The 26,652-nt window shown below is 43.1% G+C and overlaps 1 protein-coding gene and 1 long non-coding RNA gene across 3 annotated transcripts in view; one reads left to right on the forward strand and one right to left on the reverse strand.

The window, feature by feature from the left end:
- The window catches only part of LOC101068376 (interleukin-1 receptor accessory protein-like 1), a 197,424-nt gene that overhangs the window by 54,801 nt on the left and 115,971 nt on the right, over window positions 1-26,652 (reverse strand). For both annotated transcript variants that reach the window (XM_029840707.1, XM_029840706.1), the window contains exon 6: window positions 23,118-23,192. In XM_029840707.1, coding sequence (XP_029696567.1) covers window positions 23,118-23,192 — 75 coding nt within the window. The remainder of the gene's footprint in view (window positions 1-23,117; window positions 23,193-26,652) is intronic.
- On the forward strand, window positions 57-4,658 carry LOC115250761 (uncharacterized). The gene is made up of 3 exons (XR_003889343.1): window positions 57-74; window positions 4,185-4,298; window positions 4,613-4,658. It is a non-coding gene; the product is annotated as an uncharacterized lncRNA (long non-coding RNA).

Here is a 26,652-nt window from a genome sequence, read left to right on the forward strand (position 1 = left end):
ACCAAAATGTTATAATCTGACATATTGTTTTTCAGCTATTTGGCTAAAACAGGCCGGCTGTCACATTAGGATAGGTAAAAAGTTCTTTGGCCCCATTTCTGCATAAATACATGTCACTGTGATAGAGAAAACTTTACTTGTGTTCCTACTTGACGGTTGAACATCTGTGTTTGTTTCGAGTCCAATTTTACAGGTTAATAAGCTGAATTAAAGAGGATCTCCTTCCCCAAACAGTAACATTAATAATGTAGATCCCATCGCGGTGGTTAGTCTTATCTACTTATAGAAAATAAAGCCCAAAGCATTGCGTAACAAGAATACTAAAATGCAACTATTGCTCTTGGCTGTTGTGAGCCGTACATTAATGAGGGAGGGTGAGAGGAGAGATTTGGAGGGAAATATACAGGATAAGTTGTTTGTAGAGTCTAAGGAAGGGAAAGTTCTGAGGTGAAGCTGCAAAGTTAAGAGCAATGCTGTAGATAAAGACCAAAGTCTGAACCTATATGGCCTTAAGACCACTGGGACACTGGTTCTTTTTTAACTTGGCATGCTAACGATTAGCAGTCAATTATGCAAGAAGGTCCTTGACTTTCTCCAATAAAGTCAAATCCTGCCTTACATGAGCAGAACAATAAGTTTGCATTTTCGTCTCCTTGGCGTGACCAGATATCGCCCCTTCCCCCTTCCACTGACACGTGAGTCGATCTCTCGTCAGTGACAGCGTCTCCCCTACTGGGTCCACTGGGGAAATGGGGCTTTCAAGTAAGGGGGGGGGGGCATCAAGACTGGGCTAAAGACTTGTTAGTCCCAAGGCTCCGAAGCTTAGGCTCCGGGCATATATCAGTGCACGACAGAGTGTGTGTTTATGTAGGAGGGGGTGCATGGACAAAAGGTCAGAAATGAGCCCACATCCTCCCTCAGAAGGAGAGAACAGAGGAGAGCTGGGTGTCGGGTGTGGGTGGCCAACTGTATAAATACTGTATGCTGCAAAGCCCACTCTCAAACTTATTTATGTGCAATCATGTACATACTGCAGCGCCTCTGACATTTGACACTGTTGTATAAGCAAAAGAAGGAAAAACTGTGGCCTCCCACAACTTATACAAATAGAAAAGAAAATGGATTTCAGTGTGATTGTGCTGTGGCTGCAGCACTCAATTCTACACTCATATGTGCAAGCTAATATTCATTTAAAGAGGTTTTACTAGTTTCAGACAATAACATTCTAGCATGGAAAGGGAAGAAGGGTTGTGGAGCACTTTGTTAATATAATCGAATCTAATATAATAATATAATTGTTTCCACATTGAAAAAAATGGTTAAAAAAAGCCAAATAGGCTCACCTTTCACATTAAAACCAAATTTGCCACAGAAAAAAAGCCAGCCCATGGGGAAAAAAAAGGTTGATACCTCTGGATTCAGCTGTATATAGTGCAGATTTAACAGAAAGTAAGATATGGTTAAATATATTTGGGGACCCATCATTAGGATAGTTCAGCTCAAGATGAATATGCAATGTGGAAATGAAAATGATATGGATACCATATCATCCAAGGTTCTGCTACCAATCAAATATTTCCTTACTCTGAACTCCAGATAATGATCATTAAAACTCTTGTCAAAAACCTCCTCGTCCCTAAAAGAATTTCATTGTGGTAGAAGAACGAAAAAGATATTCTGACTTAAAACCCATTACCTTTTGCCTAAATGTATAGCACTCCAGACCTGGTGTGCAGCCTCACCTCACAGCTCATGTCACTATTTAAATAATCTGCTTTCTTTTAAGCAACTTTGTTTTCTCGCCTGCACCCGTAATCTCCTAGCAGCAGACCGCTATATCAATGCCACAGCCTATTACTCCTCACCGCTGCGGTAAGACGTGAAATATAGTCTCATAAAGGTCTTATCGGCCAGACAAGTGGACCTAAGAGTTCCAGATGAGTGCCTTTAAATGCTCGTGGTGAGTTGAAAGGATTTCATGTCTCGCTCTGCACAGACTTGAAGTCTCATTGCCAAGCAATGACAGGTTTACCATTATAAAGGTTCTAATAACCAGCAGCACGAGGCGGCGTGCTTTAGCACACTCCAATTATCCTGCTTGCAGTGGGAGAATTCAGTCTGATTAAGGCTGCAATGGCCCGGCTGCTCACTGGTTGCTTGCCCTCTCAGTCAGCATTTATTCATGAAGATGCTTCCACAAATCATTTACATTTGTGTTTACCCAGGGTCTGCACTCAACCGAAACTATTCAATCAATCCAGACAAAAGGCAAAACAAAATCCCTTTCTGACCTACCTTTGGTGCTGTGTTACGTTTAAAATTCCTTGATCAAAGGCATACAAATTTTCCTTCTCAAATGACAAATGTCTCCATGAATCCTGAGCTTGGAGCCGCAGAGAGCAAAAACTGAGAAATGCCATTAAATTTAGCAGCTACTACTGCAAGGTGAGTGAAGCAAACACAAGCAGGATATGAATCACGCTCCTGCGTAGCATAATTAAGACTGACACAGCAGGCCTTTCCTTCGTTCTTCTGGAAAAGTCTCTGGCGCTGTCCTCGGGTGGCCAGCCTCTACATGGTGACAGATAAATTCATGCCAATAAGCAGGCTGACAATCCTCCACTGCCACGCATCATTAAAGCAGACTCTGACCAGATCTGAATGCTGCTGCCCCTCTTACGTACATGATCTGATGTAGAGGTCACAGACCAGTTGTTGTGATTTCTAGAAAGTCAACGCCAGATTCAGTCATTTCTCCACTGTAAACACCACAAAATTCATACCGGTATATATAAAAACCTCATTTTCTTCATAGTAGCATGGAGAGGAAAATCAGGATAGTTTGTTATGTTTCTCTTTGCAGTTAAGACATTTTATGAAGTCATGAAACTAAAACCAAAGAGGAAAAGAGAACATATAAAATGATGAGCTGTGGTGGAGTAGAAGACTTCATTATCAAGAGGAATCCATCATATATGTAAGCACTATTACATGAGCATGGCTTGAGTAGCTTCAAACGGAAACATTACTCAACAGTGCTTGTTAAGGGTTATGTGTTTAAATATACGACGTGACTGTGGAAGCAAAAGAGGAAGCAAAAGAGAAGGTCACTACACTTCCAAGCTTGACCACAAGTATCAGAGTATGATGTGATGGTTTGTTCTCCTGCTGCAACCAATCAATGAATTTTATTTGTAGTTTGTTAATGAACGGCACGAGCCTCATGGCTTTACCTGTTCCTTGCTCCTGTTTGAACTGAGCTAATTGTGTGTCACTGCATGCAAAGATGGGTTCGACCATTGGGTCTCGTTCTGGGCAAAATATCCGAACTAAAAAATATCCTAACTAAAAAAAAAAACTAAAAAAAAAACCCGACATATTTAGCTGACTGCAATTCTAACATCTATTTTCACGGCTCGGGTTGGACGAGCTGCAGACTATATGCGAAGGCACGAAAGTTCACTTGCAGTTCAACCGAAGTCCAATTTTGGCTTGGAGCTATGAGCTTTGACCGCATGTGGAATCACATCAGCTCTCATCAATGACCAAAAACCAGTTCAACTTACAAATTCAAATCAGCCTATGGTCTGTCTGCACTTTGGAGAAGAGTTCTCCTAAAACTGGGGGATATATATATATATATATATATATATATACTGTATATATATATATATATATATGTACACACACATGCACGTTGATATATAAACTTGTTGGAACAGCCCCAGAAGACTGTAAGCACATCCCCCGTTTATCGCTCTGAATTCCGGTTCTCCTGTAACTCAACTGTAAATGATGGAGGCTGTTGGAAGACATTGTGAACGTGCAGTTTTGTGCCCCGTGGCTGCAAGATTATAACCCTGCTGCTGAGGGATAATCGGAATTTTCTGTCCTTGAGTTCTTTTCTCGGTTCGATAGAAAAGTCCTTCAGATTGTGTCAATCTTAACCTGTGGCTATAGATAATTTAGTTCTCAAAGCCCGCCGTGACTGCCGGCACTGAAAGACGAAATGAGACAGTGTTAGAGGATCTGATGTTTGTTGGGGGGGGGGGGCAACTGTTAACCCACCACTGCTCATAAGTTTATGAGGGAAAATAAGATGAATTAACCAGCTCAAAGATTGAGTGTTCTCAACTTAAACCGCTTTGTTTCTGAGGTTCATGTTTTTGTTTTTTTCCCAACAGAGAGTGAGAGTTATGTCCTTGAGCCAAAGCTGCTGACCTGTGGTTTGACTCCCAGGAGGTGGAGCCAGCTGCTGATCTGGATGCAGGACAATGCCCTAAATCACAGAAAGTGAGGTGACTCCATAAACGCTGGCAGGATGGAAATTGAAGTGCCTCCGCAGGGTGACATTAAAACAATATAAAGTCGGACAGAGCTGGTTAACGGGCTGGACAGCTAAATCCTTGCTGTCCCAATAGGTCGAGCTACGCAGCGCAACTGGATTGACTGGATCAATCTTTAAAAAGCAAGCCCCTCAACATCCCCATTCACCAATTAACTCTGTTCGTCTTCATTTTAAAGCTGCAGTAACGGATCTGCTGCAAGGTGCCTGATGAATGCTTTGAACTGTTCAATCGCAGGTCTTAATCTGTCGCTTCCGTGTCCTTAGATTTGCGTGTCTGCCCACACGCCTTGAGTGGAAAACCTTGGCAAGGATTTAGGTAAAGTCATAGAGACTCTAATGATACCTAACAGCCCATTACAGTGATTGAGACCTTTGCTACGAGGTCAGTGACATGTCAGGGACAAAAAAATGGACTCTGATCACCTGAACGAGGTCCCCTTCATGGACGAACTTCATGTGTGATAATCTCATTTTTAAAGCCCGAGGCAGGATTGCATGGCAGAAAAAGAAGACATATTTCCTCTAATGTGTGTAATTACAGTAAGCCAGACTCTTTCTCTGTGGACACGCTGGCCGTCGATCCTGAGCCCCAGCGCCAAAACCATTAACCGAGACTGGAAATGTTTGCTTTGTCTTCACAACATTGTTTCATGACCCAGGCGTTACAAAAAGGCTGTCTGCATTGTTCTCTGCAGTCACACCGATTAGCCGCAGGCTTTAATTGCAGCAAAGTTTTGTGCATAAACACAGAACACCATTATCTCTCACACTGTGTGGCAAAATGGAGACTATTAAGAAAGCAATGTCTAAATCCAGTGGACGTGCGTCCATTAAATTGTGTGTGCATGTGCCTCACTTACTTAAACAATGTGTAATTGACGGTTACCTCTTGCTGGTAAAGAGACACATTGCCAGTAATAGAATCAGAGTGAGAGTTAAATCAGGAGAGCAAAAACAAGGTTAAGTGTGGCCAACGTGACATTTCTGAGTGTGAAACCATGTCCTTTCCTGCCTGTGCATACTGGCCTGGTTATTAAATGATGGCCAAACATGGCAGTTAACAGATGCTTTATAAATATTCTGGGAAATAACAATTATATTCTGTCCATATGCTCTGGCAGATATTCACGAGAGGCGCTTGTTTACACTGGATGATGAGAGCGCTGCAGTAAACTGCGCTAACTTCAGTTACTCGCTGCTTCCAGGCTGCTGTGAGGAGCGTGAGCACAGCGAATGAACATGTGAACTAAACGCTATTTCCACAAACATCACATCTATTGAATGATCATCTATTTATTTATATATTAGCGTTATTTTTTAACAGTCCGCTAACAATGACACAATAAACAGGACATTTAATCTAGTTTGTGTGTCAAGTCTCAGCATAGCATCCAGCAGATGTTACACAGCTGCTCGTGGATGGACCGAATGGATGAGTTGGGGTGGGGTGGGGCGTAGGGATGTCTCTAATGCCCACACGCGTTTCTGCACACATACAGATTATCTAAAAACAAAGATGTTCAAGCACTCTGCTCCTATTTGCTTTTATATAGTCTGACACACACTTTCTGCTTCAGGCCCTGACCGTATTTCGGTTAAAAAAAAGGAAAAGAAAAAAAGCTTCTCCATGGCAACAGCTGCTGCAGCACTGAGGCTATAAGGTTTGTAAGGGACCAGTTAATGTACATTCCTTCCTCTGTCAATCAAATATATATATATATATTTCACAGCATTTAAACTATACATTTAATATTAAACAGATATGAACATTACCATAATATTGCACTGCGGTCAGAGGTGTGCATGCATGGTCAGCATAATTACTGAAATTTATTGCCCATTAGCAAGTTGGGAGGGAACCGTTGCTATAATAAGAGAGCAGGAAGCAATTTATCAGCTTTGTAACCTGCAAATTACAACCTGCCCCAGTGTAGGTATAACCACTATATTCACTCAATATGTCTCAAATCATAAAATTTAAGTATACAGCGGGGAGGAATTACGTCCCAGGTACACAGAGAGAGTGATGGTTGTTGAGCTGTGCCAGAAGAACCAAAGATGTCTAAGAACAGAGCCACACAATCTGTCAAGGGGGGGATTCAAACAGGGTGGAAAGCAAATGGAAAGGTAAAGAATAGGAAGTAGAAGAGTGAAATGCAGAGAGAGTCGGAATGAGTAGTGAAATGGCGAGGAGAGAAGATGCCACAAGCGGGAACAGATGGCCGAGAAGCCAGACGGAAAGAGTGAGAGAGGGAGAGCTAACAGTGAGCAGACTGATAGCGAAATCTGGATCAGGCTGAAAAAGGCCTCGGGTTCACTTTGGGGAATGCAGTAAGTAGGACAGGCAAAACTTACATTCCAAAAAGAGAGACCAAAAATAAATCTGAACAAACCACTAAAGGCTGGCAGCCATGTTAGACGGTCAGCCAAAACAGAGCCATCTCTTTGAAGAAGCGTCCTTTCATTCAGAGTCCTCACCTGAGGAAGAGCGCAGAACGAGGGGCAGAAATCTTAATGGCAATCTCTGCAAATGCAGCAGTGATGGAGGGAAAAGATAAACAGGGACAGCCCTGATGTAGGAAACTTCTCAAAGAGGAGATGAATTCATCCATATAGATGGGAAGGTGGAGCTTCTCTGAATGGTGCGACATCAGTGCTGCGTTGGAGAAAGGTTTGTGCACGTGCAGACTGGTGCTGCAGCCTTTTCCATCTTGTAGCTCCTCATATACAGGACATGTGAAGTCTTAGGTGAAGCCAATTACATAAAGGGATTGCTCCCTCATAGCAGGTAAAGGAAAATGATGGTCTTATTTTCATGGTTTCTGCTGTTCTGATAGGATTGGTCCAAGTGTTGTAGCTCAATAAAGATTTGACCCATTAGCGCTTGATTCATTAATGTGCTGCAGCTGATCTCAAATTTAAAACAAAGTAAAAAATACCCCAAACGCTATCATGTCACACCATGGGCTCCAAGCTTTCTCTACAGTTTAATTTCAGACCCAGTAACGGCCCTCACACACATCTTTAGGGCTAAGCAGGCGCTAGCATGGTTTGGTGCTCTCCGGCAGCCGGGGATGAGAGCAGAGTCACTGACAGACTGAAAACCACTGGATGAGTGTAGATATGCTGCATTACAGATGCTGAGAAAAAACAAAACGATGTGAGGATATGATGCAGCTGATGGGATGAAAGCCTGACAGAAGCCCACAGATGCATGCCCGCCGCGATGGCATGATCCAATTTAACTGTTTAGTGTGCCGTCTTTGGGGAACATGTCGGAACATCCTTTTAACTAATGAGTCACACACATCTGTGGACAGAGGAAGAAAAACCTGACGTAGCATTTGAGCATAATACAATGCATGGCCTCGATTTGTACACCCCCAAGAGGAGATGTTTTATTCCTTTGTAGCAGCTCTGCTGGCAGTAGATGGGAAGAAGAATGTCTAACCGTTGAAGACAGATGCGCCTGGTAACAGACCCCTGCCTCAGCTGCATCTTTTCCCGTCATGTTTAGCTGATATGATTACCCACCTTCAGAAAACAGGGAGCAGCATCGGTGGGTAAAGCTGTTCTGACGGCCCGTCAGAACACGTGACGAGCCCGCTGCCAGGCTCTGACCATCATCGTGTGTGTGATGCTCGGCTTTCAAACAGTCGGCCGACATGCTGCCTTCACAAAGTGTCAGAAACACGGGAAGGAGAGGGTAAAAACAGAAAAATAAACGCCTCACCTGTGGGACGGCGTGCTGCTTTACATTTTAGTTCTATGATCGAAGCTGGTCAGACAATAATCAGGAATTTTTAATTTGAACACCGAATTGTGCGTCGATTTATTCAGCTGGTACTAAAAGTGGAGGATGTGTGGAGGAGGGCAAACAAAATTAAAACCAGCTCCTGTTGGAGTAGTGGCCAAGTGCACTTGACGATTTAAAGACACTTCATATTTGTCACTTCTCTTTAAAAACTGAACCAACAAAAAGCGACGTTCCTGAAGGCGAGCGCAGCCCGAGATTATTAACCAGCAACTACTGTGGTGGATTTGACTTCCCACCTTAAAGGTTTTCCAGGCACCAGTCAAGCTACGGTTTCCTTCCTCCTCTGCCTGGACGGTAACGTATGGAGTGACTGATAGAGGGCTTGGTGCTACAACATCAATCACCTGAAGCTCAATATCAGCAAAAGCAATGAGGCGTGAAGCACAATGCATCAAAAGCGGATGTTGCTGCGCAGAGCCCACAAATCCAAAAACACACGTGTCACATGTTCAACCCTGCAACCAACAACATCCTGACATGCAATGAATATGGCGAAATGTATCATTTTATTTGTATCTTTTGTGTGAGTTATGGTACTCAGGTGTGGTAGAAAGTATGTGTCTGGGTTATGCTTGACGTAAATATGACATCACTGCCTTGGTCCGTTGCTCGTGCCATATTGAAAAAACAAAATAAAAAAAACAACCTCAAAGTAGTGCTAACAAATCACATTTATGGAACAGACAATCTAAACGCCTAATGCCCCGGGCGACGGGTCGCCCCAGCGTGGAGGTTGCGTGGACAGCGTGGACAAAGGTTGCATCAGGCCCGCCCTATCTCAAAGCCTGAAAACAGAATATTATGTCTGATTTAAAAATAAACAAAAAAAAACAACTACAGGATATGACAAAAGATATTAAGCTGCAAAAGGTTATCCGAGTTGGACTGAACACAAGTACCTGCACATGTTAAATACACGCTGTGTATCAACGTCATGAGAAAGAAATAAAACAATCCATATATCACAATGTGGAACCAGGTCTCCCGGTTGACCCCAGAGGTCCTGTACCTCTTGTTCAATAATTCACCCGAGCGCGTACGTGGCATTTTATTCTCCTCCCGCAAAGGCCAACTGAGGATGGCACACTGGGCTGTTGCTGTGCACGGGCTTCAAATGGTGTAGAAAGTGGGACAAACTGGTGCCGAGTGGCGGAGATTTTTACATATCTGAACCGATTGGATGGATTCTGGATCCTCCTATGCACGTTTGGTTGAGGCAGCTATGCCCAGCCAGTGAATCACACAGCGTAACAGCTGCCGACACTCCTGTTGTTGGACTTGGGGCCGAAAGACAGCAAAGCATAGACTCATTTTAGCTTTCAACCCCCAACCCCCCCCAAAAATAAAATATATCCATTTATATTTGGCACTTATCAAAACCATTTTCTTTCTCTTAGATGTATCTGAGACCACTGTTAAGAAGCCACAAGCCCTGAGCTTCTTCCCCAGGGCTTTATTAAATGTTTTTAAAATAAATACCCTATTGTGCTCCAAACCTCACCTCAACGCCCAGACCCAGTCATACTGGCTCTGACGAAGATTCAGCGATCTGCCAATAATTAGAGCTCAGCAGCGCCAGCGGGTCGGACTTCTGCAGGAGGACAGGGACAGAAGTGCGGAAGAAAATAAAGTCTAAAGAAATGAAAAGCCTGAAAATCCTAATGTCTCACATTATACACACACACACACACACACACACACACACACACACACACACACACACACACACTGTGTCCACTGGGTGGGAACTGACTGAATTTCAAAGTTAAGTGCTCAGTCCTCTTAAATTCTAGATGTGTCTTGATGCCTTGACCCTATCTGTACCTTTGGTCATCCTTAAATACAATCACAGGATATATTTGAAATGCCTCTATTTATAATTGATCAGCCCCCTGTCAAAAAGTGATGCTAGAGGAGTCCTGATGCACCTCAGCAGGGCTCAGTATACATTATAAACTGTAGGTTAGGACACATTAGAAGATTTGAAGCATTCTTATGTGTAGTTTTCTTGATCTAGGCACTGACTGGCTGAGATTCTTGTTCTCAACTGTTCTGAGGTGCGACTTCTTTCAAAGGTTCTACCTCCATTCTGCTGTCTACTGCTGCAAACTCAGAATAACGATTTTTGAAAAACTCAATCTCAAATGAGAATGATGCATTTAATTGATAACTGTTTGCAAGCTTTGGATCCTGTTGATCCTGGTGATTCTATTTTGACAGGAACCACATGGCTCAACAATGCTGCTGAACAATGACAGACAACCTTTCAAACCTTTGTAGAAATTCATGCAGAAAAAAAAGAAGATATAAAACATGGATTGTAAAAAAACAAAAAACAAAGGTGGATTTTAGTTAGACGCTGTTTGGTTCTGATGCCTTAATGGGAAAAACAAGCTTTTATTCTCTTTGAATTCTAAATGTATTTTTGCATCACTCATCACTTAGTATTCATGTTTTCTACATTTTGGCCAACAAAAACTGCCCTTAGTAAAAGTCATTTTTCAGTCCAAATTTAATCACAGTTTGTTTATTCTTAATATTGAAACAATAATTCTTATTTGAATGTCACTATAAAAAAAATGAAGGGGGTGGTTGTCTGGGAGATGTGCTTCCAGCAAACGGAAGACTGATGGGACTTTTAAATTACTTTGATTTACACGTACTATGAATTGAAAATTGCAGCCAGAATTGTGTCAGTAATCTGGCTGATTGTGTGACCACATCACAAACACGACAAAACCCTGATCAACACCGGCTCTGAGGACATGATGCCCCACTGCCGTTGTTGTCAGCTAAAGCTGGAAGCACTAGCTACAGATACAATAGCACACGGAGCATCTGGGAGATGAACGCCTTTTCATAGTTGGGAGATAGAAAGTGCATGATGAAGACACGCACAAGTAAAAATCAGAAAGATGCTGGTGCTGGCAGGAAGTCTCTCACGCTGGCTCCCCTTTGCCTCCTGTTTTATTAGTTTATGAATCACAGCTCTGGCTTTTCTAAACTGGGACAATCCTCTCACACAAACACAGAAAGAGAGGGAGGGGGAGAATGAGAGGGGGGAGGGAGAGAGAGAGGGAGAGGGGGAGAGAGAGGGAGAGGGGGGGGGGAGGAGGGAGAGAGAGAGGGGGAGGGAGAGAGGAAGGGGGAGGGAGAGAGAAGGGGGAGAGAAAGGGAGAGCGAGGAGGAGGGGGAGAGAGAGGGGAGAGGGGGAGGGGAGAGAAAGGGAGAGAGAGAGAGGGAGAGAGAAGGAGAGAGAGGGAGAGAGAGAGGGGGAGGGGGAGAGAGGGGAGAGAGAGAGGGGAGGGAGAGAGGAAGGGGCGAGGGAGAGAGAAGGGGAGAGAGAGGGAGGGAGAGCGAAGGAGAGAGAGGGAGAGAGAGAGGGGGAGAGAGAGGAGAGAGAGGGGGAGGAGAGAGAGGGAGAGAGAGGGGGGGAGGGAGAGAGAGAGGGAGAGAGAGGGAGGGGGAGGGAGGAGGGGGAGAGAGGGGGGAGAGAGAGGGGGGGAGAGAGAGGGGGAGGGGGAGAGGAGGGAGAGAGAGAGGGAGAGAGGGGGAGGGAGAGAGAGGGAGGGGGGGGGAGAGAGAGAGAGAGGGAGAGAGAGAGGGGGAGAGTGAGGGAGAGAGAGAGGGGGAGGGAGAGAGAGAGGGAGAGGAGAGGAGGGGGGGAGAGGAGAGAGAGGGGAGAGAGAGAGGAGGAGAGAGGAGAGGGGGGAGAGAGGGAGGGCGAGGGGAGAGAAAGGGAGAGGGGGAGAGAGGGAGGGCGAGGGGGAGAGAAAGGGAGAGAGGGGGGGAGGGAGAGAGAGGGAGGGAGAGAGAAGGGGAGAGAGAGGGAGGGAGAGAGGGGAGGGAGAGGGGGGAGAGAAAGGGAGAGCGAGGAGGAGGGGGGAGGAGAGGGGAGAGGGGGAGGGGGAGAGAAAGGGCGAGAGAGAGAGGGGGGAGGGAGAGAGGGGGAGGGGAGAGGAGGGGAGAGAGGAGGGAGAGGGGAGAGAGAGAGGGGGAGGGAGAGAGAGGGAGGGAGAGAGGAAGGGGGGAGGGAGAGAGAAGGGGAGGGAGAGAGGGGAGGGAGAGGGAGGGAGGGAGAGGGGGAGGGAGAGAGAGGGGGAGGGAGAGAGAAAGGGAGAGAGAGGGAGGGCGAGAGAGAGGGAGAGAGAAAGGGAGAGAGGGGGGAGGGAGAGAGAGAGGGAGAGAGGGGGAGGGAGAGAGAGAGTGAAAGAGAGCTCTGCAGCAGTTCAGGGCCTCAGGAGCTTTATTGTGTTGAGGTTAGCAAAATCAGCGTTTCTATTCAGCTTTATCCTGAAACGTTCTTCCTTATCAGCCCTACGTACCAATGAGTGGGGCCAGTTTATTGATTTGGTAAATGAACTACAGCTGCACTGGGAGCTAATATTTAGGCATAAATGTCATTTGAAACTTGATTTCCCCTGTGTTGGGCACACGATCCAACTTTTTCCCTCCGAGTTTGAGTTATTTATGAGACACTGGTGCCACTTTCAATTTGAAAATCTGTTTGTCAGTGCGGAAGCTCGACCACAACAAAGACGACTCGGCCAAGTTCTGCTTGTAGCTGCCAAGGAAACTAAACTTAAGACATTTTGTTGGTGTAACTTTGAAGCTCAAGCGCTGCTTTCACACTTTTTTTGAAAGTAAAACTGAACTGTGTTGCACTTTGACAGCCCCAAGTGGCAGCAGCAGAAAACTGTTGGAATTTGGGAAAGTTGGAAGGTCCAAGAAAATGTGCATGTGGTGCTGAGAAGATGAGCATGCCTAAAATGTTCAATTTACTCTTCTCAGCTGCTGTTAGGGGAAGGGATGGAGGGAAAAAAGCACCCGTTGGCAACAAACAGAGCCTTGGTTCTGGTGATTGGGCTCCTCTGCATTTACTCTCTCGCCTCATTGCTTGGTATTTTATATGGAGCTCACGGATTCTGTGACAGCCCAGCAGCCAAATACATGCATGTGTAACGGTGACAGATGAGGTTTCTTTTAAAAATGTATTTGTTTTGGATTTTTTTTAAAACTTTTACATTAGGAATAACACTTTCTACTTATAACAAGCACATCATTAATGGCAGAGCAGCGAAAACCAGCAAATTGAGCTGCCGGATGATTACCCATTTACCCATCCATCCATTTTCTCCTGTTTTTCCTCCACTGGGTAGCAGATGGAGAGAGACCCGACATGTTGCCAGTTCATCGCAGAGCAACACAAAAAAACTATTCACAATCACATTTACACCTATTGTCGATTGAGAGTTGCCTCTTCATCCATCCCACAAATGCATGTTTTTGGAGCGTGGGAGGAAGCGGAGAATCCGGAGAGAACCCATGTGGGCAGGGTGGAGAAGGTATATTAATATAGAAAAGCCCTCACTCCCGGGGGATTCAAATCTAGAATGCAGTGAGGCAAGAGTATAAACTAGGTTTACCACCTTTTTGAAATGAAAATAAGGGACCGTGGGTGCTGGGCCGGGGGTAGTATAAATATGTAACATTAAAAAAATCAATGATTTTATTTAAAGCAATAATATATATATATATATATATATATATATATATATATAACTAACTCAGAATAAACCTTAAATAAGTTGAACTTATACAGAAAATCACAGTTTATGAGTGGGGAGCAGTGAATGTGATGCGAATGAACAGAATTATGTTTTCAGATCACCTTCCCTGTCACTGCTTGCCGATCTAGCCAGATCTGAGCTTTAATAAGCTCATTTTGATTATTTATAGATGCTGTATCAACCTTCGGAGATACCTGGCAGACAAACTGTGAAAGAGCATCCTGCCTCCGCTGTAGCCTCTCTGTGCTCCTGTGTTGCCTCCTGATGCTTGTTAACCTCAGTGATTCTTCCTGAAATGGAGACATTTGCAGTTGGCTTTGTATCAATTATCTCTCAGGTTTTCCTGCTATTCCTGTTTTCTACACTTCTGTGAGCACTTTTTTTTCGCCACCCTTCTTGCTGGGTAGTGACATTTGTCAGCGTCCCTGAAATTAGCATCGTGGGCGTATCTTAGCAACGCTGACAGTGCTTGCCATTTGCCGAGAGAGCCGTATTTTCGTAGCAACAGTGACAAAGGAACATGACTGTGTTTCATTGGTCAATGACAGGCTCATTCCACACAGGTGGAGTCAGAACTGCCTTGTGGCTTTTCAAAAGTACGGCTCTTGGCAACGCAAGTACGAACCACAACAGCACCACGTTGGTATGTGCTGTTACTCCTAAATCAAAATCCCTTTCAGACAAGCGGCTATAGCTGAAAATCTGCCTTTGCATCTCTTTAAATACTGCTCTGATGGAGTCTACTACAAGATCATGGATCCGATTAACAACTTCAAGCATCTGTTTGAAATAGGGTTTTTTCCCCAGGAAGACAAGGGGAAATGTATTAAACCAGCTAGTCTTGATGACTTTGTTGAATTTACAGTTGCACTGTTAACAGAATGAGCTAATCCAGCTAAAGGCAGTGTTTGTGCTCAGTATAGGGTGATAATTAAGGTTGATTTTATTATTGACGACTTTCATTAAGTGACGAGGGATCGCCCAGGTCATTTCTTGTTTTGGCTTGGAAATGTTCAACAATCATCGTTAAAACAATTTTTAATGAGGAAGAAGAATGCAGAAATATAAAGAAAATGAAACACAAATAAAAGGAAAAAAAACAGAATTAATCCTGTTGCTAAGGGACAACATCAAAGGAGGACTAAAATCTTCATAAAGCTCCATTTCACCCAACTGAAAAGATGATCCTCAAAAAAAGATCAAAAGATATGAGTCTTCATTGAAAAAAAAAAAAAAATCAGTATCAATAGTGTGTCGCTGCTCAGAAAGATGTGCTGTATCACCTATCAGATATGTGCTTGGCAGGGATGGTGAACAGCGTGGTGTGCGTTTGCTCAAGTGAGAAGAAGATTCCGTGTTATGGTTAGTCTGAGCGACTTTAAGAGATTAAACTCGAGTGCTGTCAAGACAGCTGGCACGGCACTTAATCCAGGTCGGAAACATTTTCTCAAGAAACCATTTTTTTTGAATATCTTGGTCCCATTGTTCTGAGAATTTTAGACTAAAAAATGTTTTCTAGTTTCCTTCTACTGATGTCTGATTTCCCCACACAGCTGCTGTTGTATACCACAAAATACACAAGCAGAATCAATTTGAATGTTCTCCAATTCATGTTTATTTTACTTTAATTTAATCTTCCATAGAATTACTATCTGTATGAATTGCTTAACCTCTACAGGCTGTACTACTAATGCCGTGCTAATGTCGTAGCTACATATTGGCCCACAGGCAGTAATAAGCATATTCACGAGGGATGTTCTTAAGGACAACCATCCTCTGATGTCTACTTTGAACCAGTGCTGTTTTTTCAAAGCAAATGCACTCCAACTTTTCAAAATAAAGCACCAGCGTCACTCAAATATCACAATCATCGGTGGAATCTTTGCTTCTGTAGTGACCGGCGCTGGAACGATGAGGACTGCTGTTGATGAACCCTTGACAACCAAGAAGAACCATTTCAGTGCAAACGATGACGACATGGAACAAAATCCATTATGTGGCGGCTCGACCCGCCCAAGACGCTCTAGGATAACAACACATGTGCCCTTGAAAGAACTTTATCTTCTCTGCACTCTGCACAGTATTTACATCTCAACAGGAATGCTTCTGATTCTAAATGATCATTTTTGTCACTGATGATGGGATGCTGGGAAAGGAAGGTGGTGGCCAGTAGGGCATGCTGGAACACTTTTCCAGCAACATGTATACGTTTAGATGATCCAACGCAAAAACAATGATTGGCATTTTTAGTCGCGTTGAATGGTGGAAATGTTGAACATATTTGAATGAGCGTTCCAATTCCTCACAAGTAAAACTGGAATTATAGATGCAAGCTTTCTAATCACAAAAGATATTGATTGTAGCAGATACAATCAGGTCCATAAATCTTGGGACATCAACACAATTCTCATCTTTTTGGCTCTATATACCTCTGAAATGGATTTGACATGACACAAACAAGTCATGTTACAACTGCAGTTTGAGGGTATTCACAACAAAATCAGGTGAAAGGTGTGGGAATAAAACAGTTTTAACATGTGCCGCCCACTTTTTAAGGGACCGATAGTAATCTGATTGCAAATCCTTCAGTCAATGAGTAAAAAAGTTTGGATTCAGTCCCTTAGCTTATTCTGGTGTTTGTAAAATCAGAGTGATGTAGCATAAAGGAGGACCACATTTTAGAATTTGGGGGAAATAAGAAACTAGAATTTTGTGGTCTCATCCTAGATCTACTGTTGCTTGCCCTGAAGTGTCACTTGCCAAAGATTGTTAACACAATCTGGCTGTATCTCTGGACCTCCAGCTTCCTGGCTCCACATCAGAGGTCCACACTGCCTCTGCCACACATGCAAATACGCATGCACGCAATCAGAAGTCGGCCAAAAGACCAATGAGAGGCCAGGGACAGTGTGGCCAACCCAAGGTCATGCTCCAGGCAGAAAGGACATCCTGTCATCTCTGTCCAACCTAGAAATGCAGTCAGTCAAATGCAGCCAGAAGGAAACCAATAAAGCCACCTGTTTGGCTGGGGACAAAAATGAAAAGGAAAAAAAAAAAAAATTCAAGGGCAATTAGTTCAACCAGGAAATGTGTGAGCTGCCATGGAAACTGGGAGGAGGAAGTTTGCAGGGGTTTGCATTTTGGCTGTGGGCTTTTATTGAGGAGGCTGTTCGTTAGTTCAAACCAAACACGTGCCCCACTGCCTCCATTCAAGGCTGAACAAATGGCACACATGGAGGAGAAAAAGAGAAGAAACCATGACGGAACAAAGAGCAGCTGAAGCCAACGCAGTGCGATTTTCCTGGATTTTCTAAAAGCAAACGGATGTCTACCTTCACTTGCATGCTGACGTCTCTGAATAATGGCTCTTAAAAGACATCCATGGTTCAGGTTAAACTGAAGGTTAATCTAACGGCTGTAATAATAATAATAATAAAAAAAATCAATGGGCTTAAATGCAATATTAAAAGGTGAGTTCAATTTTCCAGCACGTGGCTCTGGGGTAATGTGCTGTCATACACGGCTGAACAAGCCTCCGAGTGAGTATTCCTGCTGTCAGGAGGCCTCGCACTTGTGCTCCAATCAGGTTTACCATCAGATGGGCTGCACCAGACACCGATGATACTTGACAGGAGTGGAATTCCAACACAGCTCAGCAATCGCACAGGGGGATTGTATAAGCGTGCCTTGGAATCAGCAAAAATGGGAGGTGGAGGGAAAAAATGGATGCGAAGTAAGTCGAAATCTAACAACTCCGCAAACCTTTAGCTTTTACAATACTCCGAACAAGGGACTGAAGGGGTTTTCTGTGCGGAGAAAGGGGGTCCTGCATGCCCCAACAACTGCCATTAACTGTTGTTTCAGCTGAAAATTAGTGTAATTCAAAGGCACAGGCAGAAAACACAACCAGGACCACTGACCTGCATTTTCATGGTTTTGAAAGCAATACCATGAACATTAGTTAATTTTTGGCATATAAATAAAATACAATTGGCCTATTAATGCAGGGGTTAATGGAGGATTACCATCATCTGTACAGGTAGAATGCAGGAATTCCTTACTTCCTAAAGAAGTAGGTAAACCAAACCCAGATGGACGATAGGTGGCAGAATAATTTCCGTGTCCAAAGAATCAGGTGCCCTCGACAGCTCTTGAAGCTATTTTCTGCACGGCGCAGCAAAAGCCTTTGGCTGTTGTTCCTCTTACTTGGAGAGCCCGGTACAAGGCTGCAGGTGAGAGCTACTCAAAGGAAACGGAGCAGAAAATGGTTATGATGATACATATAGATTTTTTTCTTTTTTTTTCGCAGTGTTCAATCAACATCTAAACAAGGGGCCGAGCTATTGGCCTTGTGGCAACAGTGCATCAATTAACCCATGGACCATTCTCCTGTGGTACAATGGGACAAACTCGGCACGCTACTTTTAGCAAATACACCATTAAAAATTCAAAAGTTCGGAAAGACTCCCTTCTGATTACTACAGTCCCTCCATGTTGCAGGGAATATTCCCTTTTTAGGACAGGGATGCCATCTTGCATCCACTTTCACCTGTAAAAACTCTGGCTAAAACACCATTTTACATCATCTTAAATAATCTCTGACTGTTTTGTCCAGTCTCACCATTTCTCTCATTCTCATTACCTGCCTCTCACTATATATTCCCTTACCTCTATGGCCTCCACTCAACTGGGACTTACCAGAAATGCACACAGGATTAAAGCAAACAATGTCCTGATTGAGAAAAATGATGTCATATTGATTTCACGGTCTCTTAACCTCTGCCACTAGCTTTGCCGAGCCTTGGGCATTTAGAGTGATGAATGAGGCGTGCATGACTGACTGACTGTTTCAGGGTATTTTGTATGGGTGCTCATCAGACCAAGATGGCGAACTACTGCTTTTTAAAATATCTTTTGGTTTAATCAAGTCCAATGATAAACAAATATGTAAGAAGTCACACAAAAATGGGTAACAGTATGCTGAAAATTGTTTAGATAAGTATCTAATTTGAGTGAAGATACAACAGTGTAACTTGGTTGAAGTGAAAGTCAACAGCTGCTTTACTGATGCACAACCAGGAGTGCCTTCAGATTTACTGATATTGATGCCAGTTTCCTAATGGTACAAAATATAAAATAGAGATCTCTTGAAGTTTCATCATGGCCATATATTAAAAAATAATTGTTAGCATGAACTCAAAATCATAATGAAAATATGTTTTATGCCATCAGAGTAACAGACCACTTATAGGTATAGTATTTCTGGGAAGTTTATTTGAATGTGACAATAAAATCCAATGTTGTATGCCATGTGTAGGTTGCCTACTGGCATTACATTTTGAGATTCCAAGGACAAATTTAAAATTTCTGTTTTGGAAATATTTGATGCCGTTTTTGAAAAGAAAATCGTCCATTTCATTTACCTGCGTTTCAACTTCTCACAACAGATAGGTGATGTATGAAGACAATGCATTCAATAAAAGTGACCACATGATCATCATGCCTCCCTGACCTTTTGACATTTCCGTGCTTTGTCCAGGACTCTTGGTATTTACCTTGAACAGGATCCATCGCGTATATCTGGCTCACACCACATCAGATTATGAGCGAAAAACCTGACACGTCAATACAAAATCATTACATGTTCTGAACGGCGCCTGAATCAATGTGGGACGACAGCTAACACCACATCATCAGAGGAGAGGATCTATATAGTAACAGGAAGGAAGGTGTTTAGTGATAATGGGATGATCAGCACATGATTGGTGGAGTCAAGTAAAGGTTATTCAATTTCAAAATCATCTGTTAGCGTCAGCCAGTGTTCACATCCCTCCTACTGTTTCTAAAAGTGCTCAGGACGTAAATAACGATGCAACGTTACATAAAGATTCAATATGTCACCACAAGCATTTGCATTTAATGTGAGAAGGTGAGGAAATGTTGCCAGGGCAACATGATCGCCAGCAAAACTCCCCAAACATCATTATTACTAAAGATTGAATATTATGATGTGGTGTGGCTGCCAGCCACAAGTCAATTGGGGATAATGATGGTTTTGTTCTGAGGTGTCCTCTGTTCATATCAAAACACAACACAGCCTCCTTTGATGAGTGAGTGAAAAGCAATATCCAGTTTACACTGTTATTATTCAACTACAAACAAACGAGGCGGCGCAGCTGCGGAGGAGAGAGATGGATGTGGAGGCCGAAATAAACAATGAGCGGCACTGGGACTGAGAACATCTTATGCAGGTAGCTGAAGAACTTGTGACTCCATGAACCCGTCATTGGGAATATATGTATTACCTCGGTTGCTAATGCTACCATTGGAAATACTACCTTTAGCACTGCACTTTCATAACATTGTTGAATGAAGCTTGAATTTATTCCAACCAAAACTCGAAATGATTGTTGCCTCCCAAGTGATTGCACACAGGAAGAGGGGGATCAATGAATTACACTTGTGTCATATGCTGCAGAACTACCAGTAATTCCATTTGAAATGAAATGGACCTATTTAATGTTAGTCTGTTGACAAGCTACGGAACATAGCTGTCAGAAAAAGTGAAACTGAAAAGGATCCTAAAAGATATGAGGAAAGAAAGATAAATCACTTTTAGAGCCAAAAAAAGACTCAAACCAAACACATCTAATCACCCCAAAAACTTCAGGTATGTGTCGAATATTGCAGGATAATGATGGATAACAGCATGACAAAGATAATGTGCAGCTGCTTAAAGTATTAATGTGAAGGCTTATGAGAGAATTGCGGAGCAATTTAGAGCGGAGGCTCTGACAAAAACACGTTGCAATTCCAGAGAGCCTGCTGCAGTGTCGTAGTGCCAGGTGTCAGGGGGACGGGGGTGCCATATACTGAGGAAGGAGGCAGCTGAAGGTGCTTTAACTTTTAATAGCCAATCAGGATCATGTGGGAAACTTCCCTGATGTACCCAGAACAAACTGACAAACAGTGCAACGATGGCCGTAACTCTAATCTCGCCCAGCGAGCGGCACGTCAGCCCTGCATAAAAAAACAACTTTGTAACAAACAGAGCCTGGCCCGGAAATGGGAGGTTGCTGGTTTGGATGCATTTGCTCAACACCGGGGGAAAAAAACCATTCATCCATCACGGAAATGAATCACCTGTTGTCAAAAGGTTTAGTGTTTACAAATTGTGAGCATTAGTGCTGTACAAGAAGCAGACTTGCTCTGCAGTTAGTCTCCTTTGACTGTAGTCAATATTACACAGCATTGAACTGACAGGGTGGATTGTGAATTGCATCCCGTCTTGCGGTGGAAAAACCATGCCCGACGAGGGCCGAGGAGATCATTTGTGCAACATAAAAAAAGAAAAGAAAAAAAGAAGTCAACGTTAATCAAATGTAACGATTCCCATTAGCAGGCAAAACAGTGAGTGGTGTTATTAACTACGGAGGTCCATTTACCCGCTTCCTACGGAGGTCCATTTACCCGCTTCAGCATTCTCGTTGTTCATCTGGAGCTCTCGGAATGTTCCTCTACATTCACCACTCACATCTCTAGCCTCTTATCCTGAGCCATTAATGCTTCCACTTGCATACTGGTAATGGAAAATGGACGGGTGATTATTAAAATTCCAGCAGGAGTGCAAAAGGAATGCTGCAGACTGCTGAAATGAGTGGATCTCGTAAGGGCTGAGAGTTAAGGTCGTGGAGGTGTAGGAATGCACACAATAGCAAATCAGTGGCTGCAGAGGTGGAGGGAGGGTTATGGGGGAAGACGGTTCAAGGTCTTTGCCCAACAGTGCCGAAAAAAGAACATGGAAGTCAAAACCCGAACAAGGAAGATCAGCTATTGCACTTCAGGCATAATAATTGCCCGTTGACCCAGCGTTGAGGTAATGGGTGCACAAACTCACCACACTAAACACTTGATCAGCCGATAACCCAGAGAGGCTTTCATCCATCATCAATTTAAAGCTACAGTGATTTGTGACAATTTTCTAATTGCCACCTTTTACCTCTTCCACAAATTGAAGCAAATCTGTCCATGACAAATTTACTTCAACGGGAGGCTTCATGATGACCCATTTTCCATTCCATCGACAGCTGAGTTCCTGCCCAATAAGGCACGGAGCTGTAATTTTCCCATGAGCCCTGGTGAATCAAAGGCTGGCAAGGCAAATGAAACCCCCTGGTTTCCGACTCCCATTTGAAGGCAGGCAAACGTCGACTCAAAGGTAACAAGCGCGACGATTGTGCGGTTTCCTGGGAGCAACAAAGAGTCATTACTCTTGAACAATCACAAGGCATGGTGCAAAAGATGACAAATTACAACCATTCCAATTAAAAAGCACCCCCGTAGCCTAGCAAAAGAAGAGGCACGATCCTCTCCACACACGTGCTCCAAAAGACTTTGACAAAACTATGAGCCCTGTTCACAAAAGGGCAGAACCCATGCTGAAATCACGAAGGAAACATAATCCCCGATTCCTGAAAATAAGTGACAGTCTGTGAGATGGAGATTTTTCGACTGAGTTATGACGTGATGTGGAACGGTGTCTTTTCCTGCCCTGCTGCATTCCTGTGTGATGTCACTTTATCTTTGCACACCTCAGCAGCTAAATCCACACGACTGATGATTATCAGAGGTCCCTCTGTGTTCATATTTAATCTAAAACTGGTAGCCAGTAGTGCAGAGAGCAGAGCAAATATCTTTAATGACACTGATGGAACATGGTTATTAAACAGGATATGTTTGAATTAATGGTGTGAATGTAGATTTTTGCCTTATTTTAGTTCTTTATAGAATAAAAGGATGTGTCCTTTTAGTTATCTGGCAGTAGAGACAATGTGATGCTGAAGGTATAAAATATATACCGCGCATGGGTGACAACGGTTGACAAAAGGTAAATAAACTGTGCAAGAAAGCTTTAAAACCCAAGCAAATAGTTATGCAGTTGCAAAAATTAAAGATGTGATATGAGTTTGCTTTTAAAAAACAATTCTAGAAACAAGGAGAAAAAGAAAGAACACAGCGTGTTTTATGAACTCGGGGATGCGAGACTCATTATTGTCACTTTATTTTTGGAAAATACTGAACTTTAAATGTATTTGCCAGCAGCCGAGCACCAGATAAGAGAAAAAACATATCTGAACTAACTTCTTAGCACAGAAGGAAACACTCTGGAACACTTGCATGTGCCAAATAAAAGCTGCTTTCAAATGGTGCCAGAGGTCATAAAGACAACCCAACACAAGATTCATTAGAGGCAAGAAGAAAACTGACATGTCCACCCTGACAAGTACAACGCAGCCGCGTCTAATTGTTTCCACAGTGGAGAGACGAGGCACGGACGCGCTCCGCAGGCGGCCACACTCTGAAGGGAATCAAGTTTACTCACCTATCGCCAGTTCTATGATGCTCATTTGGCTCTCGGAAGGTGACAGGATTTTTGGCGGCTTGTCTGTCAGGGGAGCTGTGGAATGAAAAACAGAGACAAAATCATAAACAATGGACACCTTTTCTTCCCCTGTGGACTGTATGATTAATCCATTCAAGATGAACTAAAGGCGGCACCAAAAATAAATAACAGTATATGGAAATATTTAGAGTGATCACAAGTATTGGATAAATCACCCCCCCCCCCCCACCACTGCACTTTAAACAGTGCACGTGTTTCTGTTTTTTAACGTAACGGCTGCTCTGGTACTGACGCTACACTTTCCCCGTAAACGTGAGCATTGTGGTGATGGGAGCCTGGCCTGCAACCGTATACACAGCAGCTGTGCAACTAGTCAAGCGCTCCTGAATCTACACCATGCCCCGTGGTAAAAATCATTCACTGCTGCAGCGTGAGGTTAAGAGCTGCTGCAGGAGATGCTGCATTTTGAGTCACACGTGGTCGATATACAGTGAAAAATGTAAGCTATTTTATTTATATGTGTGTGTGTGTGTGTGTGTGTATATATATATAGCTTGGAAGATAGATCAATACAGATACACACATGGAAAATTTCAGCCAAATGCTCATCATGAATGTGTTGGAACGTCCATATAAACTCTTAAAACACACACACACACACACACACACACACACACACACACACACACACACACACACACACACACACACAACGTGTATTTAGAGGCTCCTCATAAGGATTTCCTAATTGGTTCTACTTTAAAGGCATCAGCGAGGTTTTTCCATGTGTGTGCTTGGAAATGGTTGGGTGGAGGAGGCTTGTTTAGTACTAATTATTTGTATCAATCCTTATTGGTACCTTTAATATTGTTTTTATTTTGTTGTCAAATTCAATCTGAGCTTGCTCCTGCTCATGGTATCTTGATCTTTAAACCATACCCATCTCATCTCACCCAAGTTCACATCTCAAGAGGTTTTCGATGTCTTAACTCAAAGCCCACAGGATGGCCAGTGATGTCGAGCACACAACCTTTGTAAGATGGCTAAAAAACACCATACAAGATCTGAAACACACTTGAGAGTGGATCAACAACATGCTCTGAATATTTGCTCAACTCGGTCGCTATGGATTTCATCAGTGGTTCATTTTCTGTGGCCCTGGGGTCAACAATGCAGGATGCAAATTAAACTTCAACCAAACATTCACCCGACATTTGTAGCCTGACTACTGAGGGATAAGTTGACAGAATCGGGAAAAACTAGTTGAAGTTTCTCCCTCATGGATGTGGACGACATTATTCTAAATAAGCCCTGGAAAGCAGCAGACGCAGAGGAAAGCAAAATGAGAAACACCAACCTTAAACTGCTTTTTGCCTGTCCTTTGTGAAACCAAAGGTCGCAAAGGCAATTTTGGATGTCTTTTGTAACCCTGCTGAGCACTTCTTTTACATGAACATGAGCTGAGCTGCTGTCATGTTTCTGGTCACATGACCTTGAAAGTCTTGATTCAGATTTAAGGGTCTATACAAGATTGTTATTCTTTTGATGGAAAACTCTTTCATGCTCCCTAAAGAGTAGCAGCAAGCAAAATGAAATGGCCAAAGCAAGCTCATAGTTACAAACTAAGAAAAAAGGAGAGAACCATATTGAGGTAAGTTCACTGTGATTGGCATGTGCAAATGCTGCTTGAAATAAATCTTATTACCTTAATTACCTTTTCTGATTAAATGTGCTTGTTTCATGGGAAACGCCTATTTTCTCCCCTCAACAGGGTTGTCTTTCATGCTGAACCAGAGTAGAGACTATAGCAGAGTAGGCAGGAACGTGACTGTGTGAATTTATGGGAACATTAAAAAGAAAATCCAGCTGGACCACAGGCATCAAACAAGAGCACTCAGCTTGATGCTTAGGTTGTCAAAGAGGATTTTAACTCTGTATACATTACAGAGACACACTCTTTTGATCCTGAAATACAAACAGAATAATTCCCCAAATGGCAAATTTAAAAACCCAAGACCAGAACCAGTTATTACGCTTTACTGGTGTAAAAAATAAAAAAAATTGAGCATGATGTAACATGAAGGAATGTATTCAAAGAGGATGGTTAAAATGAGAGACCGTAGCACTTCTTTATATACCCTCTAAACAGATATACTGACAGAAAAGCCCAAGTGAGCATTTATGGTATTAAATCAAAAGAACAAAGAGCTGCAGAAGAAAAAGCAGAGAACAGAGGGGCACGAAAGAAATCTAAGGTTGACCGAGTCTTTCACAGACAAAAAAGTTAAATGGAAACTTATGAAACTAGAAAAAGTTCTCAGTGTTCCAATGAAAAGAAAATAAGTTTCAATGTTACCCAACATCTATGTTTTAAAACTGCATAATCTGAGGTGCCTCTTGCTCTTTAGGACAAATGAACACACAGAAAGATTGTGTGGGGAGCAGGTGCCGTGGGGAGCAATTTGAGCTTCGGTATTTCATTCAAGGACACTTTGATTGGGGCTGTGATCAAACCGCTGACCTTCATAATGGTCACCTCCAGAGCCACCGTCATATTAAGTGTAGTATTAAGGGTGAGTTATGCTCCGGCACTGACCCGACACTGTAAAACTGCAGTGTCACTGGAGAACCCACACATCCCTGGAACTGCATAGTTGCGGTGCAGATAGAAAAATGTGTGATTTGTCAAAATAGTTCCGATGCTGTACCCCAACACATATTTGTTTCCTTGTCAGACAAGTTCATCACGTTTGCCACCCGACACGTTACAAAGTCTGACAGTGGTTTGCATTGTATATTGGCGTCTTTAATCATTTTACAGTATTGTTTGGATTAATTAAAGACTGCATATGTTATCACCATAAGAGATATGAAATGTATGGCCATATAAATACATAATGCGGCTTCAGATGACATCACCGTGCTGACACAAATACAGTATTTATTTACATTTCTGACATCAGAGCCAGTGTTTCTGCTACTTTACAGAATATTTAAATTAAAATACACTAATGAGTAGCATGGAATTTCCATTAAAACAACTGGGAGCCGTCAGCACCTGTGTGTGGTGCTGGTTTCATCCCTGAAAGTTCTCAGCACCAGAACTTCATCTGAGCCGACACCCGGTCTAAGGTCGGGTACATGACTCATCACTGCTGTAACCTTCTGTTTTGATTAAAAGATGAGTATTTCTTTTTCTATGTCTAAACAGATATTGAAGTGGCTCTCATTCAAACATGATTCCCGGCTTGTGCTCATCCAGCTGAAGGTGAAATCCCAACGCTGGAAGGTAATCAAAGTTCTGGAACACATTTTAATAAGCTCATTTTACAGCTTAAGGTAACAAAGTAGGAGAAGGATGTTTCATTGCGAGCGGCAGTGCTGCCCTTCATCCAAATCAAGGGCACGCTGCTGATGCGCTCGTCTGGGATCCCTGGGAGGCATGCAAACAAACACACGCATTCACAGACAGACACACACTGAGACGCACGAGTAAAGCTGGCGCGCATTCAAC

This window comes from Takifugu rubripes, chromosome 8 (assembly GCF_901000725.2).
Source record: "Takifugu rubripes chromosome 8, fTakRub1.2, whole genome shotgun sequence".
Taxonomy (NCBI): Eukaryota; Metazoa; Chordata; class Actinopteri; order Tetraodontiformes; family Tetraodontidae; genus Takifugu; species Takifugu rubripes.